The 15,795-nt window shown below is 47.3% G+C and overlaps 2 protein-coding genes across 6 annotated transcripts in view; one reads left to right on the plus strand and one right to left on the minus strand.

Annotated features, from left to right (window-relative positions):
• AP2B1 (adaptor related protein complex 2 subunit beta 1) overlaps positions 1-11,582 on the minus strand; it is a 59,081-nt gene extending 47,499 nt beyond the window's left edge. For 2 of the 4 annotated variants that reach the window (XR_014558332.1, XM_083714437.1), the window contains exons 1-5: positions 11,209-11,582; positions 6,813-6,870; positions 5,844-5,949; positions 4,180-4,315; positions 2,614-2,859 (exon numbers count right to left, since the gene is read on the minus strand). Coding sequence is in view for 2 of the 4 variants with exons in the window: in XM_083714437.1 (XP_083570563.1) it covers positions 2,614-2,859; positions 4,180-4,315; positions 5,844-5,949; positions 6,813-6,849 (525 nt within the window). In the remaining 2 variants the exon portion in view is untranslated. The remainder of the gene's footprint in view (positions 1-2,613; positions 2,860-4,179; positions 4,316-5,843; positions 5,950-6,812; positions 6,871-11,208) is intronic. The other 2 variants (XR_014558333.1, XM_083714436.1) reach the window with 1 other exon arrangement.
• Positions 11,583-11,887: 305 nt separating this feature from the next.
• PEX12 (peroxisomal biogenesis factor 12) lies at positions 11,888-15,592 on the plus strand. 2 transcript variants are annotated; one of them, XM_083714763.1, is made up of 4 exons: positions 11,888-11,984; positions 12,531-12,696; positions 13,379-13,941; positions 15,089-15,592. In XM_083714763.1, exons 2-4 carry the CDS (start codon positions 12,571-12,573, stop codon positions 15,486-15,488), a joined length of 1,089 nt encoding a protein of 362 aa, XP_083570889.1. In that variant the 5' UTR covers positions 11,888-11,984; positions 12,531-12,570; the 3' UTR covers positions 15,489-15,592. The 2 variants fall into 2 exon arrangements, with proteins under 2 accessions (XP_083570889.1, XP_083570890.1); XM_083714764.1 differs by having other exon boundaries at positions 11,913-11,984; positions 12,563-12,696.
• The last annotated feature ends 203 nt before the right edge of the window (positions 15,593-15,795 follow it).

Consider the following 15,795-nt stretch of genomic DNA (forward strand, 5'->3'; position numbering starts at 1 on the left):
ATGAGGTTGCGATAGGCTTTGGATGCTCCAAAACCCTAGATAAAGAACACTCTCGCCTCTCTCTGGCCAGCTCTCATTCCCCTGGGGCTTCTGTGACATCACTGCAGTTCAGCCAATGGGGAGACACAAATCCCCAGGTTTTAACAGCCAATCTGTGCTTACTTCACAAGCTTCACCTTTTCAAGGTGCTGGTATATTGTTGTTATTCATTAAATTAATATCCCTCAGAACACTCTTGTGAGGTAGGCAAGGCTAAGATAGGCAGACAGAGACAGACCTAAGGTTACCTCGTAAACTTTAAAGCTGAGAGAAAATTTGGGCCTCTTCTGATTCCATCACTCTAACTGCTATACCACACTGCTGCTTTCAGCAAAATGACTGGATCCCCTGCACTCAACCTGCAAAACGTCCACGTTCTCAGCTTTAATAGGATGCTTCCGTCTTTCGCAATGCCCCAAATTTGTGTCCCCACAGGACCACAAGCCAGATTTTCACCTTTCTGCTGTAGGATTTTTGTCTTGGCATTTCGGGGGTTGTATATAAATAAGGCTATTTTAACCTGGTGACAGTTAAATAAAGACTTAAGACATAGAAAAGGCATTCTTTTTACACTCCCCAACATAAGGAGACAGTTGCTTTGGCGAGAACACTGCGTCTCTGAGAAACTATCAATATTCATGGGAGGAAGTCTGAACAGAACCAGCTTGGAATGCTGCCTTTCAAAAGCCAGAAAGGCATCTAATTTCCTAGCAAAGGGCTGGCCGGGGGGAGAAGCAGCAGCTTCCAGCAAAATGTGAGGGCAGCAAAGTCAGACACTTTCGGAGCCATTGTCTCAGGAAAAGCCACAAGATCAAATTCAGAACAGATCGTCCTGAGGTTCCTTGTTTGTGGAAGAGACTCTGGCACTTGGCCAGCAAATACATCACTATCAAGAGAGGCTCAAGCCAGCGGGATTGGCATTCCGGTCCATTTGTTCCATTACGGGCCCAGAAAGTGGGGAAGCCGGACAATGGCACAGACACCCCAGGATGAACGGGTGGCAACCAGATGTCACCTCCACCACCAACCATGCGCAACACGAGAGGGAGAGGAGGTTTGGGAATCTGTTCTCGATGGCAATTCTGGCCCTAACTTGCTTTGACTGGCCTGGTCAGAACCGGATGTATTTGAAGCTAGTAACTTAACATGGAGAGCTATTGGGAGCCTTCAAGTTGGTGCATTAGAAAAATCTGCCCACAGCAGCTGCATTCAGCCCTTTGGGGAGACCTTAGAGGCTAGGCCTTTAGATAATCCAGACCAGCCTTCCCTGCAGATGTTTTAGACTACAAACCGCCCCCCTCGCCAATCTGGATATAACCTGCCCGGGAAAGGGTGCTCTCTGCTTACCGGCTGGTCATCTCAAAGGCTTGTTTCCTGCCAGAGATGATTACTCAAATGAACACATGAGAGTATGGTAAATTGGAGATGATCCCCAAAATCTGGCAGCCTGTAAGCAGGGACTCTGCACACAGACCAACTATGACCTGTGTACATGCATCAAGATTAGGAGATGAAGGGGTTGACTAAAGGCCCCACCGCCCAAATGTAAAGCTCCCTGGTGTTGGGGGATTATTTCTGTTTGCAGCAGGGGTGGGCAGGCATCTGCCTCAGCAGCCCATGGTAGATGAGCTCATGGCCAACCAACGCCACCCCAAATCTCCATGGGGGGGAGCAATCTGTTTGACCCTACTGAAACAAGAGCACTTTTCCCTGGTCCTAACCCAAAAGAGCTGCCAGCTGCCGTCCCCGTTGAAATACAGAAGCGCCCCTGTAGAGACATCCTCATACCTTTTGAAGACACACCTGTTCAGACAGGTAGGCCCCTGATCTCTCAACCTGTGTCTGCCATGTTGCTTTAATACGACCGTTTCTATCGCATCTTTTCATTATGGGTGTTTACATTCTAATATTTCACATGGAATTGTTTTACTGATAACCAGCAGCCACGCATCGGACCTCACTAGTGAATTCTAAGGAGCAAGGAAACCTGTGCAGTTTCAAAACCAGTGGTTAAAAATCATTTTAATTCAAAATGGCCTCCGCCTGTACCCAAACAGTCAAAAACCTCCTCCTTGGTCTCAGGAACCATAATGTAAAATGGTTCTCCAGCTGTTGTTGGACTACAACTCCCATCATCCCTAGCTGGCAGGTGGTGATGGGAATTGTAGTCCAAAAACAGCTGAAGACCCACGTTTGGGAAGCCCTGGCCTACATTGACCAACAGCGGCTGTCCAGGATTACAGACACAACTCTTTTCAAACCCGTACCCAAGCATGATTCTAGTCCTCATTGTTCTGAGTAAAGGCTTGAAACAGGAACATAGGAAGCTGCCTTGTGCTGAGTCAGACCAGTGGTCCATCTAGCTCAGCCCTGGCTACAATGACCAGGAGGATTTCAGACATCCCCACTTGGAGATGCTGCTGGGGACTGATCCTGAGGCCTTCAGCACAGAATGCAGGTGCTCTGGAGCCGAGCTGCACAGCGGCACAATCCTGCGCACATACACACTTGCGTTAGCCAAGAAACATTAGGCCAAGCATCAAGGAAGCGTCCCCTGCGAGAGGGGTACTTTACCATGGGATTGGAGTCTGCAATGAGGTCGCGAAGGGAGTCCAGGAAGCCCTGGTCCTCCACCATCTGGGCGTTGATGTCGTGCAGCTTGGCCACGCAGACGGCCGCCGTCTTCCGCACGTAGGGGTCCTCATCCTTCAGGCACTTGCGGAGCGGCTCACACAGGTACTCGGTAATTTTGTCCACGCGGATGCAGCCCATGGTGCGCACCGCCAGCGCACGGATGAGAGGATTGGGGTCTTCGCAGTCCTGGGGTTGGGGGGGGGAGAAGAGAAGCAGGTCGTCACAAAGGTGTTCCGTGCAGTTTCACTCCCCCAGAGGGAGAGAGTTTGAGTCCCGCCACTTCCTGGGACGCAATCAAGTTGCTTCAGGGCTGGATTGCTGCAATGTGCTCTATGTGGGGCTTCCCTTGCGCTTGGCCTGGAAGCTGCAGCGAGGGCGGGATGCTGTGGCATGACTGCTGGCAGGAGGAAGGCCATGTCAACATGCAACGCCTCTGCTCAGAGAATGGCAATGGCTGCCAGTTTGCTACCTGGGCAAGGTCAAGGTGTTACTATTGGGGTATCAAGCCCTTAGGAACCTGGGATCATTTTACGTGTGAGATTGCCTTACCCTGTATATGCCCACTCAACCATTTCAATCTGCTGGCATGTAATACCTGTTCTGCACCTTTAGCGTGGCCACACGGACACTCTGGAACTCCCTGCCTATTGACACCAGGCAGGCACCTTTACTGTACTCTTTTTAACACCTGCTAAAACAATCTTGGGACACAGGTGGCACCGTGGGTTAAACCAGAGCCTAGGACTTGCCGATCAGAAGGTCGGCGGTTCGAATCTTCGCGATGGGTTGAGCTCCCGTTGCTCAGTCCCTGCTCCTGCTAACCTAGCAGTTTGAAAGTACGCCAGTGCAAGTAGATAAATAGGTACCGCTCTGGCGGGAAGGTAAACGGCGTTTCCGTGCACCGCTCTGGTTTGCCAGAAGTGGCTTAGTCATGCTGGCCACATGACCCGGAAGCTGTCTGCGGACAAACGCCGGCTCCCTCGGCCAATAAAGCGAGACGATTGCCGCAACCCCAGAGTCGGCCATGACTGGACCTAACGGTCAGGGGTCTCTTTACCTTTACTAAAACCATCTTGCCTAGATGACCCTACCCAGATTTGCAGAACGTTGGCATGTGTTGTAACCTGCCTTGATTCAACCTTTGATTTTTAATTATTCTTTGAATGTTTCAAATAGGCCTTTTTAATTATTCGTATTTCCTGTTTTATTCTTTTCGTAAACCGCTTTGAGGTCTTTTTTGGCTTAAATCAAGCAGTATATAGATTTTATTAGATAAAGCCATTCTCCTAAAGATGCGCAGCCCTGCCTGACGATACTGAGGCTTGAACCTGGGATGCTATTTCACTGAGAAATGCTATTTCAGAGGACATGCTGCATATAAGGATGTCATCATACCATCAGGGAGAGGGGTTCCTTCTGCAGGCAACCCAGCCATCGTGACAACTGGCACTTTGCTGGCATGTAGTAAAATTAAAGCACCCATAATTTCCCAACTGCCCCCATTACCTTCACAAAACTGTTGACTGCCATGATGGCCATATCTGGCTGGCTTTTGGCATAGTTCATCAAGTACAGGTAAACCAGCTTCTTCAGCTCCAGGTTGTCGGTCTGCATACAGTTCACTACATCTGGGAAAAGGGAGCTAGATGATGGAGAGAGAGAGAGGGAGGGGATGAGAATGTAGCGTTGAAACAGGAACCCTGAAACTGGAAGCAGACCTCCAACATTCCAAGCAGATTATTATTATTATTATTATTATTATTATTATTATTAGGAATATTTCTTTATATTTTAAAGGAATAAATCTCAAAGCAGTTTAACGACACACTGAAACATCTAATTAAACATTGCTGAAGTATACATTCAAAGCAACGTAATTAACAGGAAAGTTAAATACTATCTTAAAGATTTCAAAACAAAACACTGCAGAAGAGATCAACTACAGAATACACATTTAACAAATAAAATGACCTTAAACAGTTCGAAAGAAAACATTACCAAAGGCAGTCAAACATAAAACACACTTTTAAAACAGATCTGCATTGCCTAACGGTAGGGCCGGCCCCAACGGAGGAAAAACTGAAGTGTGGAAACCTGACTTGGGGTCTCAGGTCAGACTTGCAAGCTGGTTGGTGTGGCTGGGCCAAAATGGCCAGGCAGGCCTGATTCAGCCCATGGGCTGGAGTTTCACCACCACTACCACCTGCCCTACAGAATTTGGCAATAGGGGATAGTATGACCCTCCTGTTTTTGCTGGACTGCCCATGATGTGTTGGGGCTGATGGGAGCTGGAATCTCAACAATATTTAGAGGAGGAACATTTTTCCTTGAGTATGCCCAGAGAATGATTCCTCCATGACAGCAAAGAGTCCCAGATACATGGACCAGGGGTGGGGAGACTGCTACTCTCCCAGTGTTGCTGGACAAAAACTCCCCTCACCCCTAGTGACTGGGCACGGTGCACTGGGGCTGATGGGAGCTGGACTGCAGCAATGGCTGGAGGAGAGATGCAGCTTCCTGCATCCCTGCTAAAGGGCTCCAGCACTGCAGAGACAGAAAGAGAGGAAAAGGAGTGTTACCTGAAGGGTAAAAGCATATTGGAAAATGATACATAATGAACTGAAAAAAATGTTCAAATGTACTTTCCAAAAAAAACCCCCAAAACCAGAGTCCTTTCTGTTGGGGATAACTCAGACTGAAATTCCCAAGCCTCCAAAAAGGTTATTTATGTATGCCACTACTGTGGTCCGTGTTTTGTTAGCTCATAAATGGAAAACGAGCGAGGTCCCATCCAAAGAAGAATGGCAACTTAAGTTGGCAGAATATGTGCATCTTGCAGACTTAACATATAGAATAAAAGAACAAGAAGAACATACGTTTAAAGAAGACTGGCAAATGTTTATTGAATATATGGGAAATAATTGTGTGCTGCTGAAAATGCTGGCAGCATTAAGATAAATTCAACGGTGTAAGTAAGCTTTGATAGATGTAACAACGGAATACTGAATGGTATGGTTTTTGTAAAATATGCAGGGATTTATGATATGTAAAATGAACCATGGAAATAGAAGGAGCGAAGTCACTGATATCGTAATGATGTAAAAATGAGTACTTTAAAATTGTAAAACAGAAAATTTAATAAAAACCATATATTTATATAGGAGTGTTACCTGACATCCTTCCCCACGGTCATGGCAGCAATGACCTTCTTCACAGCTTCTTTCCTCTTCTCCTTCTTCTCATTGTTGAGCTCCGCTTTCAGTTCAAAGATCTCCCCTGAAATGAAACGTGAGGCCGTGAGAGAGAGCCACAGTGTACAGAAATAATACGGCATAATGATGATTCCTGCTGGTTCGGGCCAATGGCCCATCAAGTCAAGGACCCTCTTCTCAAAGCAGCCAACCAGACCCCTGTGGGAAACGTACAAGGATCCAAGCACAACAGCATTTTGCCCTCCTGCGGCTTCCACCAACTGGTATTTCAGAAAGCATTGCTGCCTCCAACTGTGGCGGCAGAGCATAGCCATCGTGGCTAATGCCACCAATAGCCCCCTCTTCCAGGAAAAGGAATTCCCCACCGCTCAGGTATCATGCAGTATACCCAGTATAGCTGAAGGGGCGTCTGCACCCCCACTGTTCAGCCCGGACACTGAGGTCCAGCTCCGAGGGCCTTCTGGCAGTTCCTTCCCTGAGAGAAGCGAAGTTATAGGGAACCAGGCAGAGGGCTTTCTCGATAGTGGCACCTACCCTGTGGAAATCCCTCCCATCAGATGTCAAAGAAATTAACAACTACTGTATCTGACGTTTAGAAGACATCTGATGGCAGCCCTGTATAGGGAAGTTTTTAACGACTGATGTTTTAATGTATTTTTAATCATTTGTTGGAACCTGCCCAGCCACTCTGGGGAAACCCAGCCAGATGGATGGGGTATAAATCTAGAACATTTCCCCAAGAACTGAAACAGAGACTGATTCAGCAAAACCTAATATTCTGCAGACACTGGACTCGGCAATGGTTTTATAGGATGGCTGCCAAAGCGTTTCCCTCAAACCCAGTGGAAAGAGAGGTGGCATGGAAGGAAGAGCCTTCATGTGATCTAGCATGCTGCCTAGGCTTTCCATTAATGAGTGGAATCTAACCTTTTTTATTGGTGGTGAAATATTTGGAGTCCGTCATGATTTCAAGTTCTTATCACACCTGGAAACAAACAATACAGCAACATTTTAATGCTTAATAATAATAATAATACCCTATGACATTTACATAAAATGGTACAAAATAGTTCTTTAGAGAAGAGCAGACCTAATACAATTATCAAAATACATTTAAGAATTAGGCTTTATACTCTTCCGGATGCTCTGAGAATTAGGTAAGAGGGAACTTTATCAATTTGAAGCATTAAAGAAAAACTCTCCTGGGTCAGACCAAAAGTCCATCTAAGAGCACTTTTATCAACAGAAATCCACTGGAAGATCTCGGGCGGCTCTCACAGACATCTCCTGCTTTTTTCTTGCACCTGTCAGAGAGAGGTATCCCGTTTCTCCATTTTTAATCCTATATTCACAAAGGGTCAATCTAACGTCACACAGAAATCCACCCATATCCATAATCCATCATCTTTTTGCCCAGTCTTTCCATAAGATTGGGCACTGTCATACTATTCATTCATTCATTCTTTTGTATTCAAATCCTGCCATATATATATATATATATATATATATATATATATATATTTGCTTTCGTAGATTTTCACGGGTACAGGAATGCAGGTTTTGGTGTCCTCGGGTGTCTTCCCGTGTAAAAGTTGGGGTGTCTAGGCGACGTTTCGACGAGGTCTCACTCGTCATCTTCAGGCTGGTGCTTTCGGCTTCTTGTTACTGGAACAGAGCGGGATCTCAAACATTGAGATCCCGCTCTGTTCCAGTAACAAGAAGCCGAAAGCACCAGCCTGAAGATGACGAGTGAGACCTCGTCGAAACGTCGCCTAGACACCCCAACTTTTACACGGGAAGACACCCGAGGACACCAAAACCTGCATATATATATATATATATACACACATATACAGACACACACACACCACCCTCTCTCGTAAAATATCAGGGTGGCATAGAGCAATATAAAATTTGTATTAAATAAACATGATTTTAAAAATAGTAAGAAACTGATCTTCCAGTGTGGTCGTACCAACACTTCAGAGCTTCCTGTCTATCGACATGAGGTAGGCTGCCTGTTTAAAATGAAATTGTTGAGGTAAGTCTTTCCAGACACATAGGAGATGTGTTTTAAACTCTTTCACTACTAATTTTAACTATTTTTAAACAATTTTACCTGTGTTTTTTTTTTGGCAAATTAAATATTGTTTGTAAACCGCTTAGAAGTTTTACTACAATCAAGCGGTATGTATACATTTTGTAGGGAGAGGAACTTTTTTTAATAAAAAAAATCATCCAAAGTAGTACAAAACAATAATTAAAACGACTGGCTGAATAAAAAGTATTTTAAACAACTGCATAGCCTATTGGCACAAAAAGGGGGGGAACACCTTTCAGATAAACTCATGAGAGTTAAGAGCAAGGATGCCTGCTGAATCTCTGACTTCTGGATGAGGCTATCCTGTATCCCTAGAAGTATTCATGTACAGTGGTGCCCCGCAAGACGAACGCCTCGCAAGACGAAAAACCCGCTAGACGAAAGGGTTTTCCGTTTTGGAGGCGCTTCGCAAAATGAATTTCCCTATGGGGTTGCTTCGCAAGACGAAAAAAATCTTGCGTCCCCCCGCGGGGTTTTTTCGCTTTTTTCGCCCTTTTCTTAAGCCGCTAAGCCGCTTATCAGCTGTTCCGCTGATAAGCCGCTTAACAGCTGATCGCTGGAAGCCGCTTGACAGCTGTAGCGCTAATCCGCTAAGCTGTCAATGGGCTTGCTTCGCAAGACGAAAAAACCGCTAGACGAAGAGAATCGCGGAACGGATTCTTTTCGTCTTGCGAGGCACCACTGTAATTCATTTATTTGTAGAACTATTTTATATTTCTGATCAGTAGGGGAGGCCAGTGGGTGATGGTGAGGGCACTGCCCGGCTGCTGCTAGGGCCTTTTCAGTGGTGGTTTCCCCAGCTGCGGAATGCCCTCTCTAGCAAGGTGCATTTGTTTCTCTCGTTATTAACACTCATGGTGGATCTTAGAACACTCCTATGAACCCAGGCCTTTGATGGCCAAAATATACTGTTCCAGGCAACCTGAAATTATTCAAAGTGAAGCTATGTAATTATTTCTTAAAGTGCGTTTTGGGGTTATTAGCATTTTGAAATGGGATTTTATTTTAACGGCATTGTTTTGCTGTCTGCCGCCCTGGGCTCCTTTGGGAGAAAGGGTTGGGAAATTTAGATAGATAGAAATTAGATAGAAATCTAATTGATAACAATAATGCAGGATGCTGGCATTTTGAGATTGCAGATGTTTTCCCATCCCTGGGTAAAATTAGGAAGGAGGGATGCCTGAGCAAGTTTTTAAAACCAGGAACAGATGAAAAACCTCTCATAGAGTCATCTAGCCATCCCACAGCAGTCTAAGCAGAGGGGTGCCTCACCGGTGCCAGTATATTTTTCTAGGAACCAAGATCTGATAGACCAAAAGGTGATTTTGGCAGGTGGGGATCATCTAATGACCTACCGCGACAAACCAAATTCCTGGGAACTGTGAGGAGGGGAGGTAGATACAGATCCTTTACTGGAAATTTATTTTTGTTCATTGTATTTATATAAATTGAATTTATATAAATATTACCTGGGCTGCTTACAAAGAAACAAACAGTGCTAAAAAGTACAATATATACCATGATTCCAATAATCAAAAAGCAATAGAAGGAGGTAAATACTAATAAAAATTACAAGACTTAAAGGAACCTGGATTTAAAGCAGAATTACCGGTAAAATGCCTGAGTGAATGAACAGGGTGAGTGAACCTGGCACAGAAAAGGCCCTGTGGATACGCATGTTCCACGGGGACTCTTTTAAAAGACTCACCCTGTATTTCCAGAATCAAAAAAGGAGGGATTTCCAGGGCAAAAGGTCTTATTTCTGGCCCAGGTTAAAGATCTAGGCCACCACTCCAAAAATTGAGCTTCTCCAGCCCTTCTGGCTAAACTGGGGGTGGGGGGGGGTAAGAAGCTTTCCTCCAAAAAACATCTGAGTCTGCTCTAAGCCTTTCCTCTTTGGTTGAGTTTGGGACCTGTTCAAATTAAATGATACACGGATGATCTGGTATGCTCTCTCTCTCTCTGACTCGGAACACCCCTTCCAACCTGGAAATCTGAATCCAGTTACAAAGATTTGGGATGAGAAGCCCAACAAGGAAGACTGAAGGTTTCAACTGGACTTTGCACTGAAGGAGCACTACCCCACCCCAGTTTCCAAACCCTAAAAAGGCAGCAGAGTGAGGAGAGGAAGAGGCAGGGTTAGGAAGGGAGATAAAAAGAGGTCAGAATCTGCCTCCATCCCATGCCAGAATCTCGACCAATTTCAACCCTCTCCAATATTCCATTTTATGTTCAGTCCATTTATACCAAACCTGCAAGACACTCTCCACCCACAGAAGACTGTCTCTGACCTGGCCCAGCCCTGCCTCCATTCATAAGACCAGGGCCAGTTTCCACTTTCCCTCTCTCCACCTGCACACGTGAAAAAGGGAAGGGTACCTATTTTTTAAGCAACTCCCATTGTAGAAACCCCACTGGAGTCCCCCCCCCAAACCCCAGGTCCTCCCACTCCTTCACTCCAAACAAGCCCATCTTTCATTTTCTCCAGCCTCCCACCACAACCAACTCCGAATGCCTTTCTTCATTCACTGGGGTGCTCCACAATCTCTGTCGCTTGCCCCCCACATGCTGCCCCACTGCAGGGACAACTCTACCCTGGCAATATTGCACACACCGTACAGACTGTAGGTAAGCCACTCTGGGCGCCTTTGGGACTGGGTACAAATAATCTAAATAAAGACTCAGATTAACAAATGATTAAACAAATTGCATTGTTGTTATTATTAATATTAATAACACTGCCAAGGCCTTTCACCTTGCTCCATAATAATAATAATAATAAAATAATAATAATAATAATAATAATGGTGGTAAAAGCAATAATGGCAATAATAATGTTACTGCCAAACCCAGCCCCCCCCCCCAGCACAACCCTGGGGTAGGGGAAAAATAAAGAATCCTTTTACTCTGCGGGAGGGGCACTCATCTCCCCAGCCCTCCTGAAAGGCATGTCCCACCCCCACCCCATCTCAAGCCCCTCCTTGGAGGGGGCCCCAATTCCTGCCCTCCCCCCTCAACAAGCAACAGAGGGCTCCCCCAAGCTAGCAGCCCCTCCCCCAATGGATGCGGCCCCCTTTTTTCGGAAAGGAGAAGGGATGTGCCCCTCCCCTATTTCCTCTCGCCCAGCCCAAAACAGAGGTATCCGTCGCCCCCCTCCCCGTTACGAGACCCCCCACCAATTCCCCCGAGGGCCACCCCGAAGGGCCCCTCCCCCCGACTCACCTGCAAGGGGGTGGCCGGTCCTCGAGAGCCTCTTCGGTAGGCGGGAGGGGGGGACAGCAACGGCCGCGGAGAGCCACAAGCAGCTCGGCTGGGGAGGCGGCCGGAAACCGGGATGTCTCGGAGGACCAACCACCCGTCCCCGCCACGCCTTCTCGCCTAGAGCGTCCCGCGGCCACAGAACTTGAGGGGCTAGGTCGGTCCACGCTCACTTCCGGCCGGAGGGACCTAGATATAGAAAGGGTTGAGTGGCTCATATACATACCTGACACCGCACTTGTGCGTTTCTGTTTTTTTCTGTTTTTGTTTTTAAAGGCCGCTCATTATACTCTCAAAGAAGATATAAATACAGGGCTTTTTGAACCATAGAGATGACGAAGGCTAGGGAGGAGACGCTTTACTTTCCTCCACCGGCAATAGCGGGTTTCCGGCCATTGCAGGAAGTTCCACCCCCTTATACTACTACATCCTGGAAAATGTTCAATTTTATATATGAATAAAATCTTCGTTGTTACATATATCTGTGCGTGTGTGTCAATACGCATTTTTTATATTTAGTAAAAAATCATTATTTATGTTGCTTGCTATATTATACATTATTTATACAGTATATTAACATGCAACAAAATAAGATTCCTCATGCCTTAGCCCTTTCCTAACTCTACCTTACCATAGAGATGAGGAAGAAAGGCTAGAACAATAGGCTTCGCCTGAGCTACTTCCGCTCTCACATTTGGACCAGGAGACAAGGAGACCCATGGAGTGCAGGAGGATCTGAGGTTGTGCTAAGAGGGAAAGCGCGGGGAAGGGGAGGAAAGGGAGACCCCAGCCCACCCCTGCTCCTAATAATAATAATAATAATAATAATAATAATAATAAGTATACCCCGCCCATCTGGCTGAGTAGCCCCAGCCACTTTGCCTTTCCTTCTCCCGAGGGGTGGCTGGTGATGGGGGCACAGACACAGGAAGCAGCCTCATGCAGAGTCCGGCCATTGCTTTGCATAGCTCAGTATTGTCTACACTGACTGGCAGCAATAGCTCTCCAGGGTCTCAAGCCAGTCTCCCCCCATCCTATCTGGAGATGCCACTGGACTTGAGACCGTCCTCACGCCACCCTCCCTCCTCCCAAGTGCAGGTGCAGTAATTTCCCAGCCTTCAACTTTTCCAAAGGCTAGAAGCTTGTGAAGCTTCACTGAGTCCAAAGCAGTAGGGCGTCAGATTGCACACCGAAAGGTGAACCCCCCTAACGCTCCTCCAAATCTAGACGCTTTGTGCACCCTATTAACAGCAGCCTGCGGTAACCATTTTTGTTCTCTCCATAAGATTTCACCAGCAATCCGGATTTTCCATTCCAGAAGACGCCATGGCAGAGCATGGGGCTCACCTCACTGCGGCCTCCATCTATGAGGACAGGCCATCCATCTTTGAAGTTGTTGCCCAAGACAGCTTGATGTCAGCCGTGAGGCCCGCACTGCAACATGTGGCCAAGGTAACAAAAATGCCCCGTGGGTAGCATTCCACCCTGCTGAGTGGTATTCAGCAGGATGGCCCACTGCTACTTCTCTGTGCCTGTGGGACCAGCCCAAAATGGCTGCAAATAAAACGTTTTAAGTGTATTGTAAAGTGCATTATACAAATGTGACACTAGATGGCGATTGCGAGCTATGGCAAAATCAATATATTTTTCAAAACTTTTAAAAAAGCATTTTCACATTTTTTATATGTCTAGATTTGACCTATAGCTACTGCTGATTTCAATCATCCATTGAATATTTTTATATACCTGCTTGTCAGTAATTCTAATGCTTTATATTTTTATAAACAGCTTCAATCAAACAATATATAAAAAAATTGTTAAGTGAAATAACTCAGTAAGCAGCCCGGAAGCTCAGGAGAACCTAGGAAGCCTGCATGCTTTTGCAAAGGGGCATCTGTTTGGCCGCTGGGAGGCTACTGGACTCGGTGGCCCTTTGACCTGGTCCAGAAGGGCTCTTAATTCTTATACCATTGTTCCATCTAGCTCAGGATTGTCTACAGCAACCTTCCCCAAGGAGCGCCTGCCATGCTGGCTGGGGCTGAGAATTACCCCTGAGAAAATGCAGCTCTTATCAGGGGTGGGGAGGGGAGAGACTTCCTACCACTTACTTAGGCCTTGCTTTCTCTTGTGCCAGGTGCTGGCTGAATCCAACCCTGGCCGTTACGGCTTCCTGTGGCGCTGGTTTGACGAAATTTATGCCCTCCTGGATCTGCACCTCCAGCATCACTTCCTCTCAAGGTGCAGCGCCTCTTTCGCTGAGAACTTCTACAGCTTGAAGAGAGTGGTGATGAGTTACGGGGGCAGCAAGCCCAGGCAGAGGCACTCAGTCACTGCCGGCTTGCCACGTAGGCCTCACTGGAAATCCCTCTGCCTGCTGGTCCTCGTTCCCTACCTGAGGACCAAACTGGAGGCGCTGGTTTCCCGTCTCCGGGAGGAGGACGATTACTCTATCCACCCGCCATCGTCGGCCTGGAAGCGGTTCTACAGGGCCTTCCTGGCCGCTTACCCCTTTGTGAACTTGGCTTGGGAGGGCTGGTTCCTGGTCCAGCAGCTCTGCTACGTCCTGGGAAAGTCCCGGCACCACTCGCCCATGCTGATGTTGGCTGGCGTCCAGCTGGTCAGGCTCACGGCGGAAGATGTGCGAGCCTTAGAGAAGGCGGCAGCGGCTGCGAGCGGGAGCCCACAGCCAGCAGGAAGGTGAGCTGAAATGGGGAAATGGGCAAGCTCTGAAAGGGACATAAGGACAGCCAAACCATCTGTCTGGACCAGGGCAGTGCAGCACGCATGTGGCCTATTTTGGCAGCCCTCAGCAACATTTGATACCCGCAACCCTTGTGCTGCCTTCCCAAAGCCAGGTAAACAAGGTGCTGGGTTTTGGGAAGGAGGTGTGATGGCTCTGGCAAGATCCCCCTCTTTCCCAAAGCCTAGTGTTTTTCCAGCTTTGGAAAGAAAGTGGGGGGGCTTTAGGACCCTGCCAGAGCCTCACACCAAAATATTGGAGCAGTCTACAGCAATTGGGCAAGAGATTCCTGCATTGCAGGAGGTTGGGGTAGCTGACCCTTGTTGTCTGTTCCAACTCTACGATTCTAAGATCGTAAGACTAATCGTGCATAACACAGTACGATAAATTCCAGATTTTAGAATCGGAAATCAGGTAACTGTTCTATCATTAATTGCCTATATATGAGAATAGAAAAGTTTTCAGCAGGCAGTTTAAAATCTTGCACAGAAGGTGTGTGCTGAATCTCCATTGGTAGAAGATTCCCCAGTTTTGGGCAGATGACACTAAAGACTCGGTTTCTTCCTGTTGTCAAATGAGCCTCACCAACCTGCTTAGCTCAGTTGATTAGAGTGTGGTGCTGATAATGCCAAGCTTGCAGAATCGATCCCTATATGGAACAGCTGCATATTCCTGCATTTCAGGGGGTTGGACCAGATGATCCTTAGGGTCCCTTCCAACTCTACAATTCGATGATTCTAACTCGAGGAACCCACTCTGCTCCTGCAGATGTGCTCAGTGATCGAGCTGGAATATAAGGGTTCAGGCTTGAGTGGTTCAGGGCTCTGCAAATTAAGAGAAGAACCTTGAGACTGGCTTCGTAGCAGATGGGCAGCCGGTAGAGACAGTTAGCAGTAGTGTCAAATTTTCTCGGCCAGATGTCCTCGTCAGCAGTCTGGCCTCTGCATTCAGCACCAGCTGGAGCCTCCGATCCAGACCTCAGGGCAGCCCCACAAAGACTGCATTACATTAATCCAGCCCCAAGATACCGACTATAGTGGTCAGCTGGCAGCAGAGAAAATGCCTTCACCTAGTGCTCTTTTTTATCGGTCTTGTGTCTCACAGCTTGAAACGGGAGGTACAGTCTGCCGCCAAGAAAGCCTTGGGCGGCCTGGCTTTCTCCCTCTCCACCGGGCTCTCTGTGGGCGTCTTCTTTCTCCAATTCTTGGAATGGTGGTACTCGTCTGAGAACCAGGAGTCCATCAAGTCCCTGACAGCTCTGCCTACTCCGCCGCCGCCCGTCCACCTGGACTGCAGGACAGGCTCCCCGCTCTTGCCGAAGCTCAAGACCATCTGCCCACTGTGCCGCAAAATCCGAGCCAACGACACGGCCCTCTCCACCTCCGGCTTTGTCTTCTGCTACCGCTGCGCCTACAACTACGTGAAGCAGCACCAGCGGTGTCCTATCACAGGCTACGCCACGGAACTCCAGCACCTTGTCAAACTGTACACCCCTGAAAACTGACGGAGGTGGCCCACATCCTCTGTCTCAGGCACCATGTGGCTGGATGGGATACTTGATTCTGTTTGTATGTGTTTCTCTTGTACACACATGAAATTTATCTGCTACGCAGGCATCCTGTGACGTTTTATTGGTGGTCTCTATGAGCTTGACTACTGTATGAAAAGCAGGCAGGCTTTGACCGTTGAGAACTCTCTGGTTATCTCGCTCAACTTATTTCTCCTAGAAGCTGAGGAAGATAAGCTGAGTGAGAGAACTAGAGAGATAAGCCTGCCTTGCCTTCTTCCTTTCAGTACGTGAAGGCACACCT

Source organism: Podarcis gaigeae, assembly GCF_964106915.1.
Source record: "Podarcis gaigeae genome assembly, chromosome: 15".
Classification (NCBI taxonomy): Eukaryota; Metazoa; Chordata; class Lepidosauria; order Squamata; family Lacertidae; genus Podarcis; species Podarcis gaigeae.